This window comes from Leucopleurus acutus, assembly GCF_964270905.1.
Source record: "Leucopleurus acutus genome assembly, chromosome: 10".
In the NCBI taxonomy this organism is placed as follows: domain Eukaryota; kingdom Metazoa; phylum Chordata; class Mammalia; order Artiodactyla; family Delphinidae; genus Leucopleurus; species Leucopleurus acutus.
The window spans coordinates 50,331,232-50,358,886 of record NC_139153.1 but is presented as its reverse complement, the minus strand read 5'-3'; the positions used below and the strand labels follow the sequence as shown (position 1 = coordinate 50,358,886).

At 42.3% G+C, this 27,655-nt stretch overlaps 1 protein-coding gene across 20 annotated transcripts in view; it reads left to right on the top strand.

The window, feature by feature from the left end:
* Positions 1-27,655, top strand: part of ARPP21 (cAMP regulated phosphoprotein 21) — a gene marked incomplete at its 5' end in the record, with an annotated part of 115,761 nt that overhangs the window by 37,642 nt on the left and 50,464 nt on the right. For 14 of the 20 annotated variants that reach the window (XM_082848276.1, XM_082848274.1, XM_082848278.1 and 11 more), the window contains 5 exons: positions 8,558-8,791; positions 15,802-15,983; positions 17,000-17,104; positions 18,030-18,290; positions 21,641-21,767. In XM_082848276.1, coding sequence (XP_082704402.1) covers positions 8,558-8,791; positions 15,802-15,983; positions 17,000-17,104; positions 18,030-18,290; positions 21,641-21,767 — 909 coding nt within the window. Of the gene's footprint in view, positions 1-8,557; positions 8,792-15,801; positions 15,984-16,999; positions 17,110-17,992; positions 18,291-21,640; positions 21,768-27,655 lie in introns of all 20 variants that reach the window. The other 6 variants (XM_082848280.1, XM_082848279.1, XM_082848277.1 and 3 more) reach the window with 3 other exon arrangements.

The following is a 27,655-nucleotide window of genomic DNA, read 5'->3' as shown; positions in this document are numbered from 1 at the left end:
TCCTCTAATTAATTGCTCTTATATCCCACTACTGCAGCAATCTGAAGTCAAGAAAATCCACTGTGGTACACTTGAGTTCCTGTGAACTAAGACAGGTTAAAGAGTTTTAAATCTCCTTCAAACGCAGAAACGAAGTACCTTAAATGGTGCACTTAAAAATTCCAGCACACCCAAAGAGCTCTTAAGATTTTTAAATTAATCGTCCTTCTCCACACACCAACCACCAATCATCTCCAAAGCAAAGCTCTTTGGAAACATTTAAAACACTTCAAGAATGCTAAAATGCCATGTTCTTTGAAGAATGATTAGAAATTGTAAGTGCTTCAGACATTTTTTTTTTTTTCTTTTCATCTAAGTGTCTCCATTTGAAAGCCTGTCAGGGTACAGGAATGGCAAGGAAAAAAATTAAAGGGGATCAAGATAGGATGTCAAAACAGACTTACAATCTCCCAAGATGGTTTTATGAAACAAAGCTGTCAATTTTGCTGTCATGGAGCTTCAGAACCACACAAGTTTCTGATTTTTTACTTTATTGTTCACAGTGGAATGGCAAACTTTTTTTGACCTTTTAGAAACTAAGTGTGGAGTTGTGACGTTTAAGTTATTCTTCTCCTCCTCTAATTACATAGGTTCTAGCTTCAAATAGTTAATAATGAGACTCTTTCCAGGTGGGAAACATGTTTTGCTACATTTGGGGAAAAGCATATCAACTGAAGTCAGAATGCACAAGCACATCCTCTTGAGATCTGGGCTGTATTTCCCTTATTGTACCCCCCGCACTGAGCACAGCAGTGGTCACCTATCAGGGGTCCAGTGCAGGCCTGTGGAGACAGCTGATTTCGTCACATCCTCATTGGGAAGAGGACTTGAATGGCGCTTGCACTGCGACCCCAGCTGTTTCTTGGTAGTGGCGATGGGGTTGAGAGAGAAGTGGGTGTGATATCTATTTCTTTCCACACTGGCCACACCATGTTGGGTTTTTTGGTTTGTTTGGTTGGTTGGGTTTTTAAATCTAATTTTTATTTTATATTGGGGTATAGTTGATTTACAATGTTGTGTTAGTTTCAGGTGTACAGCAAAGTGGTTCAGTTATACATATAACTGAATTCTTTTTCAGATTCTTTTCCCATATAGGTTATTACAGAGTGTTGAGTAGAGTCCCCTGTGCTATACAGTAGGTCCTTGTTGATTATCGATTTTATATATATTAGTGTGTATCTGTTAATCCCAACCTCCTGATTTATCCCTCCCCACCCTTCCCTCTTTGGGAACCATAAGTTTGTTTTCGAAGTGTGTGAGTCTGTTTCTGTTTTGGAAATAAGTTCACTTGTATTGTTTTTATAGATTCCACATATAAGTGATATCATATGGTATTTGTCTTTCTCTTTCTGACTTACTTCACTTAGTATGATAATCTCTAGGTCCGTCCATGTTGCTGCAGATGGCATTATTTCAGTCTCTTTATGGCTGAGTAATATTCCATTGTATATATGTACCACATCGTCTTATCCGTTCATCTGTCGATGGACATTTAGGTTGCTTCCATGTCTTGGCTATTGTAAATAGTGCTGCCATGAACATGGGGTTGAGAAATAAGTGTGTGATATGTTTCTTTCCACACTGGCTACACCATGTTGTTTTACTACCATCCTTCTCTCTTGATGTCCAGAGCAGGGCTTCTCGACTTTAGCTGCATCAGACTCACAAGAAGAATTTGTTCAAGCACAGATGGCTTCTCTACAAACCAAGCTTGAGAAACAACTGCTCTGGAGAAATAAGATAGCCTTCCGTTTTGTCTTCACCATTTTACATGGCCTGGCATCTTGTTTTCTGGAGGCAAGGGTATCCTTGTTGTTGTTACCTTCCTGGTCTATGCCCTGGGGTATTTCTGGAGCCAGTGCAAGATGCCTCATCTTTCCATCACTTCCTCTTCTCCGTGTTTATTTTCGTCACTACACGAATGCATCCTGGATATTCTTTGTCCCTCGTAATTTCAGAAGCTTTAGGTTATTCTACTGAATAACTTGGATCTGGAAACATTTCCTCAAACTCAGGAGAGAAAAATACTCATGGTTCAGGGTCCCTGTAAAAGAAAAATTGCATCTGATGAGTTAAAGAGGCAGGGAAGACTTTACCCATAACTAATTCAATAGAGGTCAAGACTGTTGCAGTAGGGGAGAGAAACTAAACTCAACCCTGCTGAAACAAAGGCAGGAGAGTCTGTAAATGAGCTAGAGGGCCTTAAAGAGCTGATTGGTCAATTTGATAAGACCGCCTGTGTTTGCTAATTGGTGCTGAGACTTGCAGAGAAAGGCACCGTTTTTCTTGAGGACTTCACTTCAAACGGATGGCTCCCAAGTCCTTAGAAAGACCTTCCCGTGTTGTAAAACTGATAAAAGGCTGGGAGAAGATTTGCATCTTTTTTTTTTTTTAACATCTTTATTGGAGTATAATTGCTTTACAGTGGTGTGTTAGTTTCTGCTTTATAACAAAGTGAATCAGTTATACATATGTTCCCATATCTCTTCCCTCTTGCGTCTCCCTCCCACCCTCCCTATCCCACCCCTCTAGGTGGTCACAAACCACCGAGCTGATCTCCCTGTGCTATGCGGCTGCTTCCCATTAGCTATCTATTTTACGTTTGGTAGTGTATATATGTCCATGCCACTCTCTCACTTTGTCACAGCTTACCCTTCCCCCTCCCTATATCCTCAAGTCCATTCTCTAGTAGGTCTGTGTCTTTATTCCCATCTTACCCCTAGGTTCTTCATGACATTTTTTTTTCTTCGATTCCATATATATTTGTTAGCATACGGTATTTGTCTTTCTCTTTCTGACTTACTTCACTCTGTATGACAGACTCTCTAGCTCCATCTACCTCACTACAAATAACTCAATTTCGTTTCTTTTTATGGCTGAGTAATATTCCATTGTATATATGTGTCACATCTTCTTTATCCATTCATCTGATGAAGGGCACTTAGGTTGCTTCCATGTCCTGGCTCTTGTAAATAGAGCTGCAATGAACATTTTGGTACATGACTCTTTTTGAATTATGGTTTTCTCAGGGTATATGCCCAGTAGTGGGATTGCTGGGTCGTATGGTAGTTCTATTTGTAGTTTTTTAAGGAATCTCCATACTGTTCTCCATATTGGCTGTATCAATTACATTCCCACCAACAGTGCAAGAGCATTCCCTTTTCTCCACACCCTGTCCAGCATTTATTGGTTATAGATTTTTTGATGATGGCCATTCTGACTGGTGTGAGATGATATCTCATTGTAGTTTTGATTTGCATTTCTCTAATGATTAATGATGTTGAGCATTCTTTCATGTGTTTGTTGGCAATCTGTATATCTTCTTTGGAGAACTGTCTATTTAGGTCTTCTGCCCATTTTTGGATTGGGCTGTTTGTTTTTTTGTTATTGAGCTGCATGAGCTGCTTATAAATTTTGGAGATTAATCCTTTGTCAGGTGCTTCATTTGCAAATAATTTCTCCCTTTCTGAGGGTTGTCTTTTGGTCTTGCTTATGGTTTCCTTTGCTGTGCAAAAGCTTTTAAGTTTCATTAGGTCACATTTGTTTATTTTTGTTTTTATTTCCATTTCTGTAGGGGGTGGGTCAAAAAGGATCTTGCTGTGATTTATGTCATAGAGCGTTCTGCCTATGTTTTCCTCTAAGAGTTTGATAGTGTCTGGCCTTACATTTTAGGTCTTTAATCCATTTTGAGTTTATTTTTGTGTATGGTGTTAGGGAGTATTCTAATTTCGTTCTTTTACATGTAGCTGTCCAGTTTTCCCAGCACCACTTATGGAAGTGGCTGTCTTTTCTCCACTGTATATTCTTGCCTCGTTTATCAAATATAAGGTGACCATATGTGCGTGGGTTTATCTCTGGGCTTTCTGTCTTGTTCCATTGATCTATATTTCTGTTTTTGTGCCAGTACCATACTATCTTGATTACTGTAGCTTTGTCGTATAGTCTGAGGTCAGGGAGCCTGATTCCTCCAGCTCCATTTTTCTTTCTCAAGATTGCTTTGGCTATTCGGGGTCTTTTGTGTTTCCATACAAATTGTGAAATTTTTTGTTCTAGTCCTGTGAATAATGCCAGTGGTAGTTTGATAGGGATTGCATTGAATCTGTAGATTGCTTTGGGTAGTAGAGTCATTTTCACAATGTTGATTCTTCCAATCCAAGAACATGGTATAGCTCTCCATCTATTTGTATCATCTTTAATTTCTTTCATTAGTGTCTTATAATTTTCTGCATACAGGTCTTTTGTCTCCTTAGGTAGGTTTATTCCTAGATATTTTATTCTTTTTGTTGCAATGGTAAATGGGAGTGTTTTCTTAATTTCACTTTCAGATTTTTCATCATTAGTGTATAAGAATGCCAGAGATTTCTGTGCATTCATTTTGTATCCTGCTACCTTACCAAATTCATTGATTAGCTCTAGTAGTTTTCTGGTAGCATCTTTAGGATTCTCTATGTATAGTATCATGTCATCTGCAAACAGTGACAGCTTTACTTCTTCTTTTCTGATTTGGATTCCTTTTATTTCTTTTTCTTCTCTGATTGCTGTGGCTAAAACTTGCAAAACTATGTTGAATAAGAGTGGTGAGAGTGGGCAACCTTGTCTTGTTCCTGATTTAGTGGAAATGGTTTCAGTTTTTCACCATTGAAGACGATGTTGGCTCTGGGTTTGTCATATGTGGCCTTTATTATGTTGAGGAAAGTTCCCTCTATGCCTACTTTCTGCAGGCTTTTTATCATAAATAGGTGTTGAATTTTGTCGAAAGCTTTCTCTGCGTCTATTGAGGAGCAGAGATGCGCTGAGAAAAGGGAGGTAAAGGGCCTGTAATCAGAAAGAAACCTATTTAAAGCATAGTTAAACTGAGGGGAACTTCAAGGGCATCATCCTCAGCTATACTCATCATTTAATCAGTGGCTTATATTTTACAAAGAAGACATTGAGGTCTAAAGAAAATGTCACTTCCTGAAGGAAATACAACTAGTTCTGGCAGAACTGGAACCACAACTCAGGGTGCTCCCTCCCTGGGGAGTGAATGCTCATTCCCTCCTCCAAGGGACCCTTCCCTTGCCCTTTCCTTTCTGCCCCATCCCTTTCCTGGATTTCTATTTTGCTTTGCCTTATGATCTCTTTTCCAATCTCTTCCCATTTTTCCCTTTTCCTGTGTCCCTCTTGAGGGTTCATCTGAGGCTTTCACCCAGCCACCCTAGTGTCTTTGGTCTACACCTCCCACCAGCTGCCCCTCAGGGTCCAGCTTCAATTTCTGAGCATCCCGTTATGAGTAGCATTGAATTTCTGTGCAGTATCTCCTAGAACTTGGCATAGGCCTGGTCAGGGCCCTGGTCCTACCTGGTTCTTGCTGGAATGACTTTAGGGTAAACACATGACCTGCAGGCTTCAAGCTTGGTCCCTGAAGTTGCGTTGCCTGGGTTTGAACTCAGACTCCTCCACGCGCTAACTGCACTTGGGAAATTTACTTAACGTCTCTGAGGATCAGCTCTCAGCTGCAAAATGAGGTTGCTATGAAAAGTAGATTAGATAATTCATACAGCGTGATTAACACTGTTTGTCACATAGACATACTGTTTAAATATTTGCCATTGCTGTCACTAAGTCCCTAAACAAGGAAGCACGAACCACTCTCAGCACCCAAAGTAGTAAAGTTCTCAAATATTAATTTTTTTTTTAATCTGTGAACACTTCTAATCCTGTGCCTTTTATCACCATTGGTAGCAGCCATTTTTGATCAAGAATTTCAGTAATGCTGGCTACGTGTCGAATACCTGATTCTAGGTGATGGATGTTTAGAAACTGGTCAGAGCTGGTTATACACCAGCCAGCCTGCAGGGTCATTGCTGAGCCATCGCTCCAGGGAGGTCTGACTGCCTCCATCTTTGCAAGTGTTGAGAGTTTAAGCCAAATTTAATTTTCCTTCTTCCCTTCTTTTAACCTGTGGGATCAAATCATTTCCATTATCTTTACCTTGTCTCCTCATTATTCCTGTTGAAGCTGCTGCTTTTTCTCAGCCAGTAGAAGGAAATATTGTCAATCAGTGATGAATGGCCATCTTCTAAAAGCCAAAATGAAGTCATCTTTTGGATTTTGTTGAGGCACGTTAGTCTCTGTGTATCAATCTCCACCACCAGCACACACGCCCAGCATGGTGCTAGATGCTTGTTAGCCCCGACTTTTTCTTACTGTCTAACCCCTCAGCCTGGATGTGGGCTGAGTCAGTTGTGTATGAGCTTCATCGTCTGGGGTCAGGAAGTGTTATTGTATTATTACTGTTCTTGCTGTTGTTGTTGACGCTGCTAAGTGTCAAACTTGGACTGTAGCATCAAATCATGGGCACAAGTCCACAAACGCACGCACTGGGGCAGTGACTGCAGGATCAGACGTGTCAGCCATGTGGTCTGAAAACTACTCTTAGTATTTCCACATTTCCTTTTATCCTTCATTTTTCTGCCCATACATTATTCAGAAACCCATCAGCATTAGTTAGATGGAACATCCTGAATTAATCTGAAACTTTATCATTCTGAATAATAAAGTCATGGAAAAAGCAGAGAAGGTTCCCACCTGAGAACACTGGTGGCAGTCGGTGTTGGGTCATGGTTAAATCTAGATCATTCTGCCTGGATCACATCCCAGCTCTGTCACTGTCTACCTGTATGAGTTGACTTGAGTTAGCTGCCTTTTCTGTGCTTCCATTTCCCTATCTATCTAGGCAGTATAGTCCTTGTAATTACAATGTTTGTCAGGTTACCCACACATGCTAAATGCTCAGTAAATATCACTGTCCTTCTTCTCAAAAATTACCGCACTCTCCAATGGCCCCTCTTCTCTGCAATCACATGTTGTATTCCTCTCATGTATTTAAGAACTTGAAAAAGAGTAGACACATGTATATGTATAACTGAATCACTTGCTGTACACCTGAAACTAACACAACATTGTTAATCAATTATACTCCAATATAGAATAAAAAAATTTTCAATAAAAATAAAATAAAAAGGTCTTCAGTTTACCGTAATTTAGAACTCCATATTCTCATTAAAGATGACAAATCACTTACTATTCCTTTAACCACTTATTAGTACTGGAATAAGTTAGGGCCGTAGAGTTGAAATTCATATGTCAGCCACACTTTTTATTATTAAAAATGCTGAGAATTTTAGAAGGAACATAACAAAAACAGATAGTAGAACTAAAAGCCATATCATTTCAAAGATAAACTTCATCACATGTTATTTAGTTACTTATATTCTTCCCAGTATCCACTGTACAGAATATTTTTCCTCTTTATGTTTTGCAGAAAGATAATTTATAAGGCATTATACTAAATATCACTTTGAAAAAAAATGGTTTAATAAAAGAATCTGTGTTCAGGAAAAAAAAAAGGTCTTCAGTTTAAGGGCACATTTTAGAATCTTCTAAACAATCTTAACTATTCCTTATATGTTTTAACCTCTAATGACACAGAATAATGCATTTTTAATGACATAAGTCAATAATGTGAGCTGATAGTTTTTAAAGTTTCTTATACTCCATTCTTTCAAACTATGATGTCACTCAATCCATCTGTTAGTTTGAATTCACAGATACAGAAATTTTGCTCAGTGCATTTTCTCTCTCAGGCTCTGGTTAATATTCAGAGCCCAGAACAGCCACAGTCAAGGGTGCTGGAGCTGCTTGGCTCTGGTTGCAGTGAAGAGTGGCTGGTGCCTAATGGACGTGGGCTGTAGCTTTTCTTGTCCACATTGGAGGGAAAGGGAGATGATTAGGGCTGGATTCCATCTTGGGAGCTTCTGCACACTGACCCAGTTACTTACATATTTGAGGAATCTACAGTCCACAAATCTCCCCATGATTCTACTCTTCTGTGTCATCTGAAGGATGCTCAGTCAATATCATGATGGCCAAGCCCTCCTTGGTTCACCTCTTGGTCATATTAACAAGACTTCTGTGAGTATGGGAGGTACAGTGCAGCTCTTAAGCATTTCTAATAGGAATAAGCGAGTTCTTCTCACATTTGAGGGAAAAGATCGTTTCTGACCATGACCCTTCAAAATGCAGCTTTACAGATGTTGGAGAACCAGTACTTTAGAACCATCTGCGTGACCACAGACTCCTCCTTAAACTGCAGTCTCTTTAACCTCCATCCCAGTCATGTTACTGTCATAACTCCAGCTCAGTGAGACATTTCCACTTCATTAGTTACTCAGGGAAATGGGAGTTTTCAGGCCCTGAGTTCCCAGCTTTATGGTACCATTTACCAATTCATCACCCTAGTGGCATGTGAGAAGCCGGAAAGAGAGAGCTCATTCTTAATCTCTCTTTTCCTAGAAATCTGACACATCTGAAAAATACGCAGCAAATATTTCAATCAAATGTGGGAGGGGCATTAGTTAATCGCATCCTGCAGTGCTCACCTCAAATTCTTTAGTGATGGATTCTTTACACTAAGTAGTGGTTTCTTTCCTCTCCTCCATGTGGAATGATTTGTTGATTTGTGTCTCTCCGGTAGGTTCTGAGTCCTCCAGCAGTGCAGGCTCGTCAGGATCGCTGTCGCGTACCCATCCACCTCTCCAGAGCTCACCGCTGGTCTCGGGCGTGGCAGCCACTTCTCCCGGCTGTGTGACCTACCCAGAGAATGGGATGGGAGGCCAGGTCGCTCACAGCAGCACCAGCTACATCCTCCTTCCACTCGAAGCTGCCACAGGCATCCCACCCGGAAGCATCCTTCTTAATCCACATACAGGTTCGTGCATTACCTCTGCTTTGGCTGAGACATAATATCAGAGGTTTATTCTTGTGTTTGAGCTTAGAACTTTGCTGGCAAGTGTTCTAAAAATTCCTGGTGCGTGGATTGTTCTGTAGGGTCTTGATTTAGGAAGAGCAGATCTATAGAGAGCTGGAATCTATATCTCTGTATCGTTATCAATATTGGTATGTAAATCGAAATACAGATACTTCCCAGAAATATCCGCTTTTCTCTCTGTCCTCTTCCTTGAGCACGGTGTCTCTCACGTATTCCGAGGAGCTAAGATAAGAAACCATGGAGTGAAGAATCAGGATGTACTAATTGAAAATTGATGTTTCTCAGACCAAATCCGTGGTTAGCTTGTTGTTGTGTCAAAAGCATTTTTGCATCCAAGATATTTCAGGAACTTGAGATCTCAGTTGGAGCAGATTCTTCACTACAGAAATTGACTTCCCACCTTAGAACTCCATGCAACTCCCACTGGGAAATAAGGAACAGCAGTGGCAAGAGAATACAGAGGGCAAGTTCTTATGTATTTTAGGGATTTTAGGATTAGACAGGTTTTGGTGGGGTTTGGAAAATCGGTAACTTCATGACTATTGTTTCTTTCATGATGAATGGCTATTTTTTTACTTTTTTTAAATTGAGGTATAGTTTTACAATATTATATAAGTTACAGGTGTACAATATGGTGATTCACAATTTTTAAAAGTTATGCCCCATTTATAGTTATTGTAAAATATTGGCTATATTCCCTGTGTTGTACAGTATACCTTTGTGGTTTGTTTTATACCTAACAGTTTGTACATCTTACGTTTTTTACTTTTTAAATTTCTCCTGTGGTCAGTTAACTTCCACACTAATTTCAGAGGACCCAGAGCATGGGCAAATAGACTGATGAACACCTGCTTCATGGGGGAAACTTCTCAACCAGAGGCAATTTTTCCATGCCTCCAAGGCCATTTGGCAATATCTGCAGATAGTTTGATTATCATGACCTAGGGAGGAGGGGCTGCTACTGGCATCTAAGAAGGTAGAGACCAGAGATGCTACTAAACATCTTACAATGCACAGAACAGCCCCTGACACAGGAAGATTATCCAGCCCAATATGTTAGTCGTGCCAGGGCTGGTAAACCCTGGGTTAGAAGGCTTGATTTGACAAGTCACTTCTCTAGAAACCTTTGAAAGAGATTGAAAAAAAAAATGTATTTTCTCAAAATATATCTGAGGTTTGGTTTAGATTACTTAAAAATGCAGCGCTGGATGGGAATCTCATAAAAGTGATCTGGCTCAATCTTCTCACATGTCTAGTGCTACTAATAAGTAGGAAATTCAGAGAAGCATGACAGTAAAATAGTTACTTGAATAATTGCCACATTTTCATGAAAACATATGGCACATTCTTAAGGAATGGTGTTTGATTGAGACATTTTGAAAATGCCACAAGTTTGAGGGAAAAGGAGGCATAATCATTTTATTGAAAACCATTTGAAAGCTTTCAGATTAGATACTTCTAAGGAGAATATTAGATATCTGGATCAGTGTAAGCACTATAAAGGAAATGAAAAGAAAACCAGGATCATATTCATTACTCTGGGCACAGATCAAAGTATGATCTGACTCTGTCAGCTTTAATTCTTTCACTTTTAATTGAGATGGAAGGTTTGTAGACAGGAGTAGCCACTAAGCATAGTTTTGAGTGTTATGTTTTAACCAAAACTGCAGAGTATTTCGGGAAAGCTCAAAAGAGTATTTTTTAGGGTACAGCGCAGGAATATGATTTGTAATGAAAGCGTGGATGTGTGTGTATGTGTATATTATCATCTATAATCTTGTTTATAGAAAAGGAAAGGATGTGCTCTTGGTGCCAAGCCCCAATTACAAATTGGAATGAGTAATTTGGAGCTGTTATTAAAATTTATCCTTTGCAAAAGGATCCTAACTAAAGAAAAGGATCCGATAATACTGTTGAACAACAGAGTTTCCCTACACACATCTCTGATCTGACAAATGCTAGACAGAAAACTATCCCTCGACCAGGAGGAAGATGTACGATTCTATTCTGTGATTGAGTGGTGGGATGTAAGGTGAATTGTGATACTTCTTTTTTCCCAGAATGTGTTTATTTTTGTCAATTAAAAATATGCGTGGGGGGACTTCCCTGGTGACACAGTGGTTAAGAATCCGCCTGCCAATGCAGGGGACACGGGTTCGATCCCTGGTCTGGGAAGATCCCATATGCCGAGGAGCAACTAAACCCGTGCGCCACAACTACAGAAACCCACGTGCATAGAGCTCATGCACTGCGATAGGACAAGCCACCACGATAAGAAGCCCGCGCACTGCAACAAAGGGTAGCCCCCGCTCGCTGCAACTAGAGAAAGCCCGCAGGCAGCAACAAAGACCCAATGCATCCATAAATTAATTAATTAATTAATTTTAAAAATATGAACAGAAGTTCCCTGGTGGTCCAGTGGTTAGGACTTAAGGCTTTCACTGCCGTGGCTCCAGGTTCAATCCCTTGTCAGGGATCTAAGATCCTATAAGTCATGTGGCATGACCAAAACACACACACACACACACACACACACACACACACACACACACACATGCCAGCACATATGAATGTACGTATACATCTATCACATATCATATATATGTATGTATATATGTATCTGTGGTGAGTCATGTGCATGTCTGTCTATCAGGCTATCTGATCACTTATTTGACTCTACTATTGAAACTGGAAATTTGCCTCCTTTGGGCTGAAACTCATCTTTCTCTGGCATTGCTGTGTTCCCCTAGAATCCACACCTCTTACCTTTTCCTAAATACCCTTTGCCAAATATGTGGTAGGAACACTTTGGTATAAGCAACCCAGAGCATATGACTACTTTGCTTCTTATGTGAATTGCCCTTGGATACATTTCCCTGTTACCAGCATATTCATGAGCTTGTGGGGAGGAACCGTACTTGGTTATATTTTTGGCCTCCCTAGAGTGGATAACAAAGGTCCTCAACAATTACATATTTTTGAAACAATATCTACTATTCATCATATATGCTAATGTGGATAATAGAGCAGCTTTTCATCCAATGTCATATATTTGAGAATGTCCCTCATATGTAAAACAATGATTGATTAAATATCTGTCTTAAGCAGGAATAAGACAAGCAATGATTTGAAATACTAAGGTGCCTGCCAGTCATTTGTCTATTAAATGAAACAAAAATGAAATTTCCTTTGTCAGCACAGTTGACCGGGCTCTTACTAGGAACTGAATATTTGGCAGCTGAAACCAACCCACTCACATACATTCTTGTGGCTCCCAGATACAACCAGGACTTTTTATTTAGTCTGGCTTTAGGCTCAGCTCCCATTTGGTCCATTTCCAACTCTAAACCTGCGTTGGCTGTTGTTTCTTTGCTTTGCAGGCATCTGGATGAGGGAGTCAGAGGCTCTTTCTCAAAGTTATCCCTGGACCACATCTTCATCCTTGCCAGGCAAGCCTGGGTTTGACTCTTGAGAATGATCTTCCTCCAGCCGTCTTAGGCTCAGCCTCAGTTTGGAAATTTCTAGCTGAAAGCTCATCTTTGGCTATTTTCTTTCAACTCAGTGCTATCCAGAGATGTCAACAGGTGTTGGCATCCCTTAAGTGCTCGTTAGTTGCCGTGTGTGTTGTTTTGCCGTTTTGCTTTGCTTTCATCTGGCAGGAGTCCAGGAGCATGAGATGGAAGAACACGCCATCTGCAGGGACTTGACTTTGAGCCGCCATTGAGGGCTGGTCTCTTTCAAATGCTTCCATAAACTATGCTGTTTTTGTTTTTCACAGGACTTCTAGAATCGATTTATCCAAACTGCTTCCACCTTTCGATTAAATGCACCATGAAGTTTTTGTGTGCTGTCTAGAAATGTATCTTTGCAAGTCCTGAATCAGTCTTTGCTTATCCATAATCATCAGCTCCCTAATCATTTGATTGCTCACCTTCTAAGGACTAGGAAAGGAAAATATTTTTCCCATCATCCCTTCCCTTTCTTTTCAAATAATACCCTTCTGCCGGGTACATGGTAGCAGTGCTTTGGTATTGGAAACCAAGAGCATATGATTACTTTGCTTCTAGTGTGAACTGCCCTTGGATTCATTTCCTTATTACCAGCACATTGGTAAGCTCTTTGGGAGGAGGAGTCCTACTTAGTTTCTCGTTTTTTGTTTTGCATCCCTGGAATGGGTAACAAAGCTTTAGTCACCATGCAGGGGCTCAATCATTATATATTAGTAACATAATGTCTGCTGCACATTACACACATTGATGTGAATAGTGGAGACGTTTTTCACCTAAAGTTATGTATTTGAGAGCGACGGACTCTCTGCATTCAATCCTTTTCTCTGCCCTGGCTCAGCTCACCACACTGGCTTACCTCTGTCACTACACTCTCTTTACCTGCTAACACCCATTCCAAGGCCTGCTGGACACGCTTCTGCAGTTCTGACATGAAAACCTCTGCTAAGCGGAATAGTCCTAGAGCTAGTGAGTCTTTCTCTTTTGATTTTCAGCCACTGTCATTCAAACTAATTGCCTGGATTCAGTCGTAATTGCATCTGGATTGGTAAACAAGGTAGAATACCGAGAAGCCACCATAGCCTGACTTGAAAACCAGCAGTCAGTCATCCCGGCCCTCTTAGAAAATTGTTTTTGGTCTCTTCCCTGGCATCCATCTGACTTCTTTCATTTTCCTCAGTTCTCTCCACCATTCCTTGGTGAGCATAAGAATCAAGCTTTTATACTACCTTCTCTTTCTAGAAGAACCTGCCATCTCTCTCTACCCAAGTGAATTCTTAGTACTTTCCACATGCGGTTATTTAGAAATATTTCTTTCTTCTGGTCCACAGCACAATAATAATATTTTAAACAGAGGGTCTAAAATTTATCGAAAATGGCATCTGAATATTTTGCTGTTATATTTTCACCCTAAATATGGTCAGTTTTTCACACTTCCTTAATTCTCACTGGGGTAAATCAAAAGTCAGAGACATAGTAAAGAGCCTTTTCTTTTTAGTTTTCCATCCGTGTGTGTGTGTGAGCTTAGAGTGAGGTTGACTTTGAAATGATTTTGTATGAAGTTGCTGTGATAATTTTTTTTAAATGTTACGTACCTAAAATTTTCCTCTTCCCTATTAAGATACACAGAGAGGAGACAAGTAAGGATTAGAACCCCAAATGGGCTAATAGATTTTTGTAAGTTGACCTTTTTTTCATCCTTTCCCAAATTGCTGGGTTTTGCAGGGGAAAAAAAAATGGGTTGCAGATTTTAAATTCAGAAGAGTTATTTTGGAAAAAAGAACAATAATTTAAAACAATAAAATATAGCTAAAATTAAGTAACAGTGATAGGAAAACAAGTGCTTATGAAGAACATTTTTTAAAAAAAAAAAAACCTCTAAATTTAGTCATTGTTCTCTGACTAAAATTCTGGCACATTTGCTTTTCCATCACATCATGTTGTGATTGGTTATGAAACTGTTGTTAGAACTCCTGTGGTTCTGGCAGGTATGTTCTTGAATATGCAGCATGTAAGGTTACTTGTTGCATACATACACACATACATATGTATATAAATATTTGGGAGGGTACTGAAAATTTGGGGACTGCTAAAGCTTTCATGTCAGTTCCTAACTGAGCTGAAATCAAGTCCACTGCTCTTTCGCAGTAAGCACTTTGCCCATCTTTCCCCCAGATTCTGATTCTTATTTACCAATCCTGGGGGTGATTCCACCTTGAAACACGGCCCCCACCTCTCCAAACTTCTCATGTGTTGATGAATAATTTTCAGTTACAATTGGATTTTTTTCATGGTACCTCGTTGTACCATGTACTCATTAAGCAAACTTGGATAATTCACTTAAGTTGTGTGGTATGATGGGAGGTGAAGGGACCAGGGCCATTTCCCGGGTGTCTCACTTACTGCTTTGTGTATTTCTGAATAAATTGCTTGGGCCCTCCAAACTTTGATTGTCTTGTCTGTAAAGTGGAATGAGATTGCACACCTGTGGGGCTCTTGGGAGAGAAGACCATGGATGTAAGGTGCCTGTTGCTGCACCTTCCATATTGGAAATCCATTTCTTCTCTCCCTTACCTCCTTTCTCTCTCTTTCATTTGCTGCCCTTTAATCTCTTCCTTTCAGCTCCTTATTCCTGTAATCTTCCTGGTGGGCCTTCATTTCCTCTTCTGAAACATAGGGAGATGATACCTGCCTTCCTCAGAGGCCCAGGGAGATTCCAGTGATACTGTTTTGTAAACCATAAAATACTCCTCAAATAGTAGGAACAATAACAGTGAACCAAGCCATTATCTCAAAAGGCAAAATAATGTATATTTGCTCTGCCATGACAAGATGATTTTGTGATGGGTTTATTATGCATCACCTTCAGAATCTCTATCCCCTCCCCTGTGTACTCCTGCTTGTGAGAGAAGCGAGTGAATGCATGTGGTATATCCTGGTTGTATATATATTTGTGGAACTGATAATGATTCTAAGTTGGTGACCAGCCCAGTGGAAGCAAAACAAATATATTGGTAAACATTGAGTAACTGAATGTCGCCAGAGCCGTATAAACGGAAAGCAGCCCTTATATTTCAGTGTAAGTTATCTCGCTGGTAGCTGTGAGGTGCAGGGCAGCAAGACACAGGACTTGGTGAAGGTTGCTTCTCCACAGGCCTTCTGCACTGGGTGCCACTGTACAGATGCACTTAGCTTTGGCAAATTGCCTTGAAGGTGATGGATTCATTTGCGGCTTCTTTAGGTTGCTGTGGGCTTACGCTGTGACCTCGCTCAGCCTGATGGGTCATAAACAGTCAAGTCTTCACACTGGCAAAGGCTCCAGTGTCCTGGACTTCCCTTGCCCCTTTGCTTTAGGTTCCATTTTTGAGTATCTGTCGGAGTGGTTCTTTGTGCCAAAGGAGAGCTTGAGAAGTTTACCTTGACCAAGGTGTGATTCCACTGCAGGCCAGCCCTTCGTGAATCCCGATGGAACCCCCGCCATATACAACCCCCCCACCAGCCAGCAGCCCCTGCGAAGCGCGATGGTGGGGCAGCCCCAGCAGCAGCCCCAGCAGCAGCCCTCCCCGCGACCCCAGCAGCAGGCCCAGCCACCCCAGACGCAAATGGCAGGCCCACTGGTCACTCAGGTAAGAGCTGGTGGGAAGGCAGGGAGGGGAAGTGCTCGGAGACGCAGACTGCACCAGCCTCAGCGATGCGGTGCATCAGGAAGAGGTGATATTTTCCATGGGTGCCAGTCCCATCCACTCAACTCCATAATAAAACCTGGCAGCCTCGAGCCCTTGGTTTCAGGTTGACAGGACTTCAGCTGGAGCCTTAAGCTTAGGTAGAGATGAGGGCCCCGTCCAGTGACTTGCATGGTGAGGCATGGTACTTGGGAAAATGGATGACAAGTCTTGTCTTAGATCTAGATGCTTTTATGTGTCAAGGAGCCTGTACTGTCTAGGGGACTGAACTCAAGCCCATCCAGGCCGTTGTGTCACCTTGCTCACCCATTCCTAATGCAGATCAGGTGGCCTGACTGTTCATTTGTCCCTTGGAGAGACATTGGGCTGTCCTCCTTTTCTAGGGCAACACATGGAAATGTTCAGAAACCTGAAGTGTTCCAGGCAGGTTGCCAGGGTGAACCTCTTTTTTTTTTTTTTTTTTTTTTTTTTGGCCACAGTGGGCGGCATGCAGGGATCTTGGCTCCTGGGCCTGCAGTGGAAGCAGGGTCTTAACCGCTGGATGGCCAGGGAAGTCCCCTGAACCTTTTTTTTGTTTGTTTGTTTGTTCTTACTTTTTAGTACTTGGACTATATTTTTAGACCCAGGGATCTGACCACCAACAACAACATGAAAAGTATCACAATAACTTCTTTTTTTTTAATTGAACGAAAGATTCTTTACTCTCTATAGTGCTTTACAATTTTCAAAAGTTTCACACACAGGACTTCATATCTGAGCAGCAAGCCTCCCTCAAGGCTGGCTGGTGCTGGTCTGCCTGCATTGGCTTCCTGTTGGTGGCTGGTGCCCCTCTCTGGAGTGCACTGAACCAGGAGGACCTATGAGGGGGACGGTGGTGTGCTTCAGACGCGATCGCCTTCCGGTGGGATTTCAACCCCCAGTATTTCCCTGTTACCTGACAAGCTTTTTCTTTCCTCCAGTCTGTCCAGGGGCTGCAGGCTTCCTCCCAGTCAGTGCAATACCCAGCTGTGTCTTTTGCTTCCCAGCATCTCCTGCCCGTGTCTCCGACGCCGCAGTTCCCCATGGTACTGTATCATGTGGGGATGACTTTTCACCTGGGAGAGCATATTCACTGGTTTGACTACTTTCTTGTGCAGGGCAGGCTGATGCTGGGTGGGTGCCCTGGGCTGACTGTAAGGGGGGAGGTGGTGTGTGAATGTCTCATTCTCCAAAATAATGCTTTCCTTTCTGTCATCTGTCCCACGTTTAGTGCCTCTGCAGTGGTACCCTTTTAAGAGTTTGCGAGCTAAGCGGGAATTGAATGTCCTCAGAGTTACATGTCAGGAACAGAGAGACACATGAGCTTGGTGTGAGGGTTGGGAAATATCTTAAAAGTCAATATCCAGATGGTAACTGACATCACCCTGTGCTCCTGATACAGGTGTTCCCCTAGAATCCCAATCCTCCAACGGCCTCTCATTTCTCCTCAATGTACTAGGTCCTTTTGGACAACAAGAGTGAGCATTGTCCCTGAACATCAGGCCAGGCCAGTGACTAAATACTCTTTAACGTGCAAATGAAACCCCACTGATGACACCAGTTCTTTGTGGCAGCCATGGGCAGCACAAGTCCTTCTGCGTCCTCCAGAAGGCAGATCCTATGGTTACTGCTGGTAGACCAGATGACCCTCCAGGACAGAGCCCCAAATCCTTCTTGTCTCAGTGCCATCCTGAGGATCCCAAGCCCTCAGTGAAAAAAATAATAATTTGTTTCCACTGAAAGAGGGAGATACGGGTCAAACTGTTTGCCATCTCTAATCCTCAAGATGATTAAAATCTGTCTTCTCTTGTTATGTTCTCTTGGTGTTCTGAACAGAGAATTCCTTTCGTTTATTTTTTTCCAAATTGTTCTCCCTCCGTCTCCCATAAGGACAAGGCTGTGTCCTATGTCTGCCATTCCCATTCCTCAGCCACTCTTGCTGACGCCCTGGTTTCTCTCCATGGCTTGCAGAGAGAGGATGTGACCACGCAGTTTGGCCAGATGAACCTGAGCCGGCAGTCCTCGGGGGAGACTCCCGAGCCCCCAGCCGGCCCTGTCTACACACCGTCCCTCCTGCCGCAGCCCACCCAGCAGCCAAGCTACGTCATCGCCTCCACAGGCCAGCAGCTCCCAACGGGGGGCTTCTCGGGCTCTGGCCCTCCCATCTCCCAGCAAGTCCTCCAGCCCCCTCCCTCGCCCCAGGGATTTGTGCAACAGCCTCCACCCACACAGGTAAGTGTGCTTTTTCTCACACCTGTGACCCAGAGCTGGTTGCTGGTGCATCTTGACCTCTGTTTCCATGTAGAATATCACCAGCTCAACTCATCTCACTCTTGTGGTCCATACTGATATTCCCAGCCTACAGGACCCGGTCTGTCGCATTCATCAGTTGTGTGAAGTCTTGGGGGCTCAGAAAGTAAGTTTAATGACGCAGACCCGTGTCCCTGGTACCAGGGGAAGTGGCCCATTTTCCAGGCTGTTTGTGCAGAGGCCATGGGAGAGCATTGCCCTCCAGCAGGATGTCAGCTCACTGGGGTGATTGCCCAGGGAGGGAAAGCCTCGGGGAAGAAAGGGGAAGGCCAGCTCCTGGGGGACTTTCATCTCTCTTGCTGCTGCTCTGGAAATGTGTTGTTTCCTTTCTTATCCATTCATAAGCATTTTCTGGAGCTTTTCTGGGGCTCCTCTCTGAATATAAAGGAGGAAGCTAAGCCCCATCCACTGTCCTCTCCACTCCCCTGGGGAGCGGGGCTCCTGCACATGCTCACAGGTAGCCATTAATCATATTTAATTGACTTGAGCATGTAAGACACCACAGATCACTGATTTTTACTGTCTTCTCAAAGACTGATTATGTGTTACTCTTCACCACCAAACATCTCTGGGGCTCTCCTGGGTATCCCTTGCAGAATATTGCAAGTGATTACTGTCAAGATGTAAAATGCACAGAAGCGTTTTCTGGTCCATTTTCAAGGCATGCATATCCCAAGCAAATTCCATCCTAATTACGAAATATTGCATTGGATGAGCCGTTTAAAGTACAGTGTCACCTTCGTATCATTTGTGGTGTGGCACTGCCTTAACATCTTGAATAAATTATTTTCTTTTCCAGCCATGCAGAATCCTCCACCATGAAATGATTTTCACCCAGTTGTTCATTTTATTTTGAGTGATAATTAATAGTCAGTCTTTAGTTGCCTTCTGTGTAATGTAGTAGTGTTGCTGGTAGGGTTTAAGGAGATGTTAAAAATAATTTTGAGTTACAGGAGAAAGGACCTCGTTGATATATTAATTATTTTACTAATATTTACTTTAATTATCAGGGAAAAATAGTTTAACTCTTTTAGCCTAAATAGCATCTAAGTGTCACCCTTTTCTGATGTCAAAGAGAAGAGTTGACAGGATATTTAATTGAAGACTTTTTTAAAAAAATGCCCTTCCTTGATTGAAGGAATTTCAATAATTAGTGCACTACAAGAGCAAAGACAACTCAGAGCTTTGGTGTGTCTGCAACAGAAATGCTTTCATTCCCTCTCCAACAGATTTAAAAATAGAAAGAGGGACAGAAGAAAAAAAAAAGGAAAACAGATGCTCATGAGCAGTCTGGACATCTGTGAACTTCTTTGTAAAAGTACCACAGATAAAGGTATAGGATGTAACCCACAGTGATTGTCAATTTAGTAAACATTTTAAAACTCAGTTACTCAATTATGTATAGTGTTGAAAAGAACACTTGAGATACAGTCCATGGGTATATATGGAAATACGTTATGTTTATGCAGAAAATGACCTATTTAATAACCTTAAAGGTCAATTTTGTCTGATTTGGGTGAGTGCTTTCTGATCGCCCACTGGAAGGGTGAAGCAAAAATGTATGGACAAGGGCTTCCCTGGTGGCGCAGTGGTTGGGGGTCCGCCTGCCGATGTAGGGGACACAGGTTCATGTCCCGGTCTGGGAGGATCCCGCGTGCCGCGAAGCGGCTGGGCCCGTGAGCCATGGCTGCTGAGCCTGCGCGTCCGGAGCCTGTGCTCTGCGACGGGAGAGGCCACAGCAATGAGAGGCCCGCGTACCGCATAAAAAAAAATATGTATATATATGGACAAGGCAAGGAGGGAAAATAAAATAGCCATAAAATTCACAGTTCTTAAACAGGTGGCTCCTAATGTTATTCTAAGCAGATAATCCTTGCAGGCTGTGTACTGGCACACCTCTGCTTACACTTTAAAGAAGCTGATAGAAGAAAAGTCAGAGGCCTGTAAATAAAAAAGTAATTGATTAATAAGAAAACAGGGCTTCCCTGGTGGTGCAGTGGTTAAGAATCCACCTGCCAATGCAGGGGACACGGGTTCGAGCCCTGGTCCGAGAAGATCCCACATGCCGCGGAGCAACTAAGCCTGGGCACCACAACTACTGAGGCTGCGCTCTAGAGCCTGTAAGCCACAACTACTGAAGCCCGCCCTCCTAGAGCCCATGCTCAACAAGAGAAGCCACCGCAATGAGAAGCCCGGGCACCACAAGGAAGAGTAGCCCCCGCTCGCCGCAACTAGAGAAAGCCCACGTGCAGCAACAAGACCTATCGCAGCCCAAAATAAATAAACAAATTTCTAAAAAATAAGAAAACAGCCTTAATATAAATGACCTGAGGCAGGCAAGGAAGTCTTTCCAGGTCAGGAGACATTTGATTTGAATCTTATTGGAAGTAATTAGAGTATTTTCAATCATTCTTAGTCATTAGAAAGTGACAGAAGGTGACATGAACAGTATTTTTAACATATGTCCCTTTTAAAACTGAACATCCATTTTCTGGGATACCAGCTATGTGCCAATCACTCTGAAAAGTGCTTTGCTGGGCCTCCCCATATTTCATAATTTCATCCTCTGATTCTTTTAGGCAGGAGATCAGCAGATTTCATGACCTACCTGTGTTTCCATTAGCAAAACAATTCAAGTTAATGATCATATTTAAAACTACGTAAAAATGTGTTGTTGTAGATGACTGTTTCATTCACTCTTGTTTAAAAAGCACAAAATTCAGCACCTTAAGACAATCACCATTGTATTGCTCACAGCCAGGTCGGCAATTTGAGCAGGACTTGGCAGCGATGGCTCGCCTCTGCACCACATGTGGCTTGACTGGGCCTGAAAGATCCCAGGTGGCCTGACTTACATGCTGCAGTGTTGGGGTCTTGGCTGGGCTGCCTCTGTTCTCCACACGGCCTCTTTCTCCAGCTGGGTAGCCTGGCCTTCTCCTGGTGGCTGGGTTCTCTCCTGAAAGAGTGGAAGCTGCAAGTCTTCTTAAGGATCAGGCTTACAAGTCTCAGAAGTCATCATTTCTGTCTCATGGCATTGGTCAAAGCAAGACAGAGCCAGCTCAGATTCATGGCTTTCGGGAGTAGATTTCACCTTTTCATGGGAGCAGTAATGCACACACACACACACACACACACACACACACGTAGGCGTGGTGGCCGTCTTTGCAATCTACTGTACTCACATTATGTCATAAGATGACAATATTTTACGTTTCAAAATGTTACTCCATTTACAGCTCTCATTTGCTGCCATTGTTCCCTTTCTTCCACAGATGCCTGTATATTATTATCCATCTGGTCAGTACCCTACCTCAACCACGCAGCAGTACCGGCCCATGGCCTCTGTTCAGTTCAGTGCTCCGAGAGGCCAGCAGATGCCACAGACAGCACAGCAAGCAGGTACTTGGAATCCGTTTCCCATTTTCTCCTCCAACTCAGTTATTTTGCACATAAATCTCTCAGCTGTCCTCTTTGGATGAGTATCCAAGCTTGGCAATTTAAATCAGCTCATTTCCCTTCCCCAGAGAAGATAAAGGAGCATTTGATTAACTCCATGTGGAAAAGTGACAGGTCCAAGGAGGAGAAGCCCATGTCACGCCAGCATCCCTAGCATCCCCAGCATTCCTAGCGTGCATGTGAAACGCGGTCTCCGTAAATGACTTGAGGATCCTCTTAGTTTCTCTGAAAGCAGAGAGCCAGCTACATCCCTATCTTCCTAGTTCATACTTTTTTCCCCCTTTTCAACCTAAAGAGACTTTTCCCCTGTTCCTAAGGCTAGGGCACCAAATTAGGTTGTTTCTGTAGCATCCTAGAAAGCAGCGTTTTGAGAAGAAGGCCACTGACACTGCAGCCTGTGTCCCGATGGAACTCAGACCCTGGCTTATGGTCTGGAGGGCCACAGCCTCCTGCGGCAGCCGCTGTGCAGTGGGAAGGGGGGCCGAGGCACTGTCCGAGAGTGAGTAGCAGGTCTCACAGTGAACCGGTCTCTTTCCCTACTGTGTCACACTCCTGATGGGATGCCGCGACCCCGACAGCAGCAGGAAGCCGGCAGGCCTCAGTGACCTGTGCTAGGGAGACATTTGTGTCCTTTCTGCTGCCCACACGGCAGAGAAAACCGCTGATGGTCCTGCTGAAGACCGCCTGGCTGGGGCACCCTGCCTTCCGTGAGTAGGGCAGCATGTTAGAGCCCACACTCCCATCTGCCACCCAGTTTCTGCACTGGATGTATGTAAGTGCATCTGTAATGTGTACAATATGCCTGTGTGATATCTACAGGAAATGGACAGTTTTTTTACGTTATGACAAAAAGCACCATCCTTGCCAAGGATGAACACCAACCCCCACTAGAATACTCACGCTGATGCTGCTAGCATTTTGTCACCTTGGAGGGGTCATTTAATTCCTCCGTGGTGGGGGTAGCTGTATATTCTTTAGTTCATCTCATGGCTTAAAGTCTGTGGGGGAAGAAGGAGACGCATATAGCAGCCAACCAGACTATGTCTTATTTTCAACACTGTATCAGTTTGGGGAAGAATATATTTTGACCTCAGAATTGGCTTTACACTTTTACAGTCATGAGAGCACTAAAGGATTGCTAATTATTAGTTACTTTAAGACAAGCATTTGGCCATATTTTCTCTGACTGTTGGAAAATGGTATTATCTCTATCATTCTGGTGGTAACTGTGCTATCAATTTAGATATTTAGACTCTAGTAACGTGTTGTTTGCATTCTTGAACCGTCTTTTTTTTTTTTCCTGCTCGTGTTATCAAAGAGTTAATTTATAATCTTCTAGCTATTGGTCCAGAGGCTATAGCGAAGTTTTCCTTTTGGTTGCCACTGCCTTTAGAAGAAGAAAGATGCCAATATCTAATTATAATGATTTTTTTAAAATTTAGTTTAGTGCCACTGTTTGAGAGTTTTCTGAAGGATATTTCAGTCTTGTGTTAGGGTATAGTTCACATACAGGAATGCAGGTCCAGACGTGCAGCATCCCACTGTCCCGTGAACTCTGGGTCTGTGTGAGGTGCTGAGAAAGTTGGATGAATATGTTAACTGGACAACAGAATAAGATTTAGAACAAGCCTTGGGCTCCCCACTGACTCTTCCCCGCTACCTTCACTGATGCATGTCAACCCAAGGGAGAATGCACATGACCTTTTCTTACCCTTTTTAAAACACTGTAGGGGAATTTGGGGATGCAGAAACCACCCTCCCCATCTTGAGGAGACCTAACTGGTGGCTTTTGTGACAACCCAGTGGCTTTGACTTGTCCCATGCCCCACATCACCAGGGAACTGCCACCTCAAGGCAAGTTAATGACACGTAATTAGAAGAAAGCATTCTAAGTCAGTATCTTGCTCAAAATAGCAGCCGGTGCTTCAGGTGTCAAGGAAGTGAGTGGCAGCTAATGTGCCTGTGAGGGTGGGGAGCTGAGAAATGCAAAATGATACATGCACAGTATCTTCCCTGAGAGTGATGACATCAGTATACACATGTAGACCCTTGTGCTCCTAGCATGGTGGCCATCACAGCTGACATCAGGCCGAAAATCCCCCTGTGGTTTCCACCTCTGCTGAATTTACTGAGTGTTTGGGAAGGCAGATCGTGTCCCCAGATCTCACTGAGAATCACCTCTGCCAATAAAATCCGAGGAACACAGCTTGGCGATGGCTCTGTGACGGTGGAAGGGGGCTCTGGGCCCTACAGCTGGGAAGCTTTTCGCTGAGCTTAGTGACACCATCAGCAACTTCCCAAAGGGACATACATAGAGGAGTTATTTGGGGGAACGACTCCATGTCCGTGGACTGCCTCATAGAGGAAAGAGCCTCTTAATTAAGCCTGTGTGTTAACCAATTTATCATAATGACATAAACATACTTACTAGTTTTGCCTTTATTTCCTGGCATGGATGATCCTGTAGAACTTAACATGCTGTAACTAAACCAGCATGTTACAGAGGTAGATAACATTTAATTATTCAAGTACACAGGGTGGCTTAATAGCAGAACACATTGAGAGCCTGGACTTTTGTCTCCCGACTCACATGGGCTTCCATGTTATTTTGCAGAGCTGGTCAGTAACAAACGGCAGAGAGCAGCTGAGACATTCGTGCACAAATCACACATTGGGAAGGAAAAAAATAGCGTTCTTTTACATCATGTCTCCAACTCCAAATTCCCTTTTCAGTTTGACTTAAAAGTGTGCTGTCTCTCTCTCTCTCTTTCTCTCTCTCTCTACATATATATGTATATAGCTTCATTCTTCGTTCTCCAAGATCTTGGAATGTCCTAAAAACAACAAAAATGAACTTGTAAAGTCCCATATACTTTCCTAAATGGGCATTTGGGAATGAATAAATCCTAATTTTGGTATTAGAATAATACTGGTTTCATAAAATAAATTAGGAAGTGTTTCCTCCTCTTTTATTTTTTGCGTGAAATTGTGTAAAATTGGTGCTGAATCTTCTTTAAATGTTTGGTAGAATTCTCCAGTGAAACTGTCTGGGCCTGGGGATTTGCAGAAGCAGAATTTTTTTTTTTTTTTTTTTTTACTTTTTATTTGAAGATAATGTGTGCAGCTTTTAAAGTATGAATTCATTGTGGTTATAAGACTATTCAGATTATCCATTTCAGTTTTGCTGAGTTTTGGTAGTTTGTGGTCGTGGAGGAATTGACCCACTTCTTCTAAGTTGTTGAGTTTATGAGTATAAAGTTGTCAGTAGTATTCCTCTATTATCCTTTTAATAGCTACAGGATATGTTGTGATATCCTGTTCTATCTTGATATTGGTAATTTTAAATTTTCTTTTATTTTCATAAATCTTGCTGTATTTATCAATTTTTATTGATCTTTTCAAAGAACTACCTCTTTGTTTCACTGATTTTCTGTATTGTTTTATTGTTTCAATTTTATTGATTTCTCCTCTTGTCTTTATTATTTTCTCCCTTCTGCTCATTTTAGTTTTATTTTGCTCTAGTTTTGTAGTTTTTTGAGGTAGGAAGTTGGATTATTGATTTAAGACCTTTTCTCTTTTCTAATGTAAGAATTTTGTGCTCTGTTTCCTTCTCAGCCCTGCTTTAGCTGTGTCCCACATATTTTTAGATGCCATATTTTGATTCATGTTTATATATTTTTTTCTTTTATTTGAGATTTTTCTCTTTGACCGGTGGACTTTTTAGAGGTATGTTGTTTAATGTGCAAGTGTTTGGAGATTTTCCTGTTGTATTTCTGTTATTGATTCTAGGCTGATTCCATTATTGTCAGAAAACATACTCTGTATGATTTCAATTCTTATAAAATTGTTGCAGTTGGTTTTATGGCCCAGGATATGGTCTATCTTGGTGAATGTTCCTTTGAGCACTTGAAAAAAATGGGTATTCCGCTGTTGTTAGGTGGAATGTTCTATACATGTCAGTCAAACCCTGTTAATTTATTTTGCTGTTAAGATCATCTGTAATTTTGCTGATTTCCTGTTTACTCGTTCTGGCAGTTGCTGAGAGGTGGATATTCGTGACTCAAACTATAAGACTTCCTAAAGTCCTGAAATGAATCTCAAGACAAAGGTTGCCCCCGTATCCCTGAAGTCCAAGGATGAAGGGGACACTGTAGCTATTTGGAGCATGTTGGTTCCTTTCCCAAATAAACAAGAAATGCTTCATTCCCTAACAGAAGCTAGAAACGTTCCATAGAAGCAGTCTGGAAGGTCAAAGCCCTCTGACCAGTGAAGTTTGGGTAAGGTCTTCCTATAAGCTGCTGTCCACGTCTCTCACATGCCAGGCTTTCAGCCCTGTTGCTTAACGGCAGTAATACTACTTGAGGTTTGGGTAGAAAAATCATGTAGGTGACTGTTTACAACAGACAGTCCAACAGTTCTGCTTTCCTAATAGAGCAGATGTTTCTGTATTCTTGAATATAATGAAAATAGAACAACAGGAAGAGAACATGGATGGCTTCAGAGCAGAGCAGGAAGGGGGGAAAACATGAAACTTGCGTGAGCCTTAGATTAGATTTTAACTGCAGTAGATCATTTGATGTGGATTCTGAAAACTCTGGGGATGCCTCTCACCTCTGCTTTTCTAAAATCCCATTCCTCTCCCACCTTCCCCCACTCCCAACCATCTGCCGAATGATTCATTTTTGGTAAATACCAATCTCATAGAGCATTTTCCATGACAATGTTTTACTTTTCAAATCATAGTTTAAAAGGAAGCCATGAAAAGGAAATCTTAAAAATGCATTGTGGGCTTCCCTGGTGGCGCAGTGGTTGAGAGTCCGCCTGCCGATGCAGGGGACGCGGGTTCGTGCCCCGGTCCGGGAGGATCCCACGTGCCACGGAGCGGCTGGGCCCGTGAGCCATGGCCGCTGAGCCTGCACGTCTGGAGCCTGTGCTCTGAAACGGGAGAGGCCACAACAGTGAGAGGCCCACGTACAGCAAAAAAATAAAAAAATTTAAAAATAAAAAAAATTTAAAAAATAATAAAAAAAAAATGCATTGTATTGCAAAACTCCATGCAGCTTTTGTGGGGTTCTGCTCGCCTATTTACTTCTGCTCTGCTCAGTTCTCTGGATTGGGTCCATGAGGCTCCAACCTGCCTGGTGACGGTAGAGTTGGAATCTCTTACAGGAGGCAATGGTGGAGGTCTTCAGAAGTTTTTGAACTTTACTCACTCTTTTCACTTGGATTTAAGATAAACCTCACTTGGACTTTCTCTTATGCTCTGCTCGTCAGCCATCATGATATTTATAATAGTGGAAATAGAAATGGAAGGTAAACACTCAGTTTTGCTAAATGAGGAAACTGAGGAAGGTCAGCCTCCTACCCGATGTGGAGTCTTTCTCGTCAGAGCCAGAAAGGGGACTTCTGCTACTTCAGTCTTTACAGATTTAGTAACCGATGCAGCTCCCAGACACTCAGCAGGGTTATTCAGGCTGACTGAGTCTGACTTGTGAGATTTTGCCCTTGACTGTATGAACTCAGAACCAACTAGCACGTGCAGGTGGTAAGGAGGGCACATGAACAGGAGTAAAAATAACATCCAGATTACTCGGAGACGTGTTATCACCCCTCCCTATTCATAGGAGAAAAACTGGAGCTTCCCCACCTCTTAGGGCATCATCTCTCCCTGCCCTGATAGAGAAGCTGGAAATAAACCTTGCAGCCAGCCTCCTAGTGTCCAATTAATCAGAGTGAAGAATGATGGATGCAGATAAAGAAGGTTGCAATTTATTTAAAATATATGCAAATAAAAGGTATACAAGAAGAATGGTGAGGGAAGAGGAAACCAG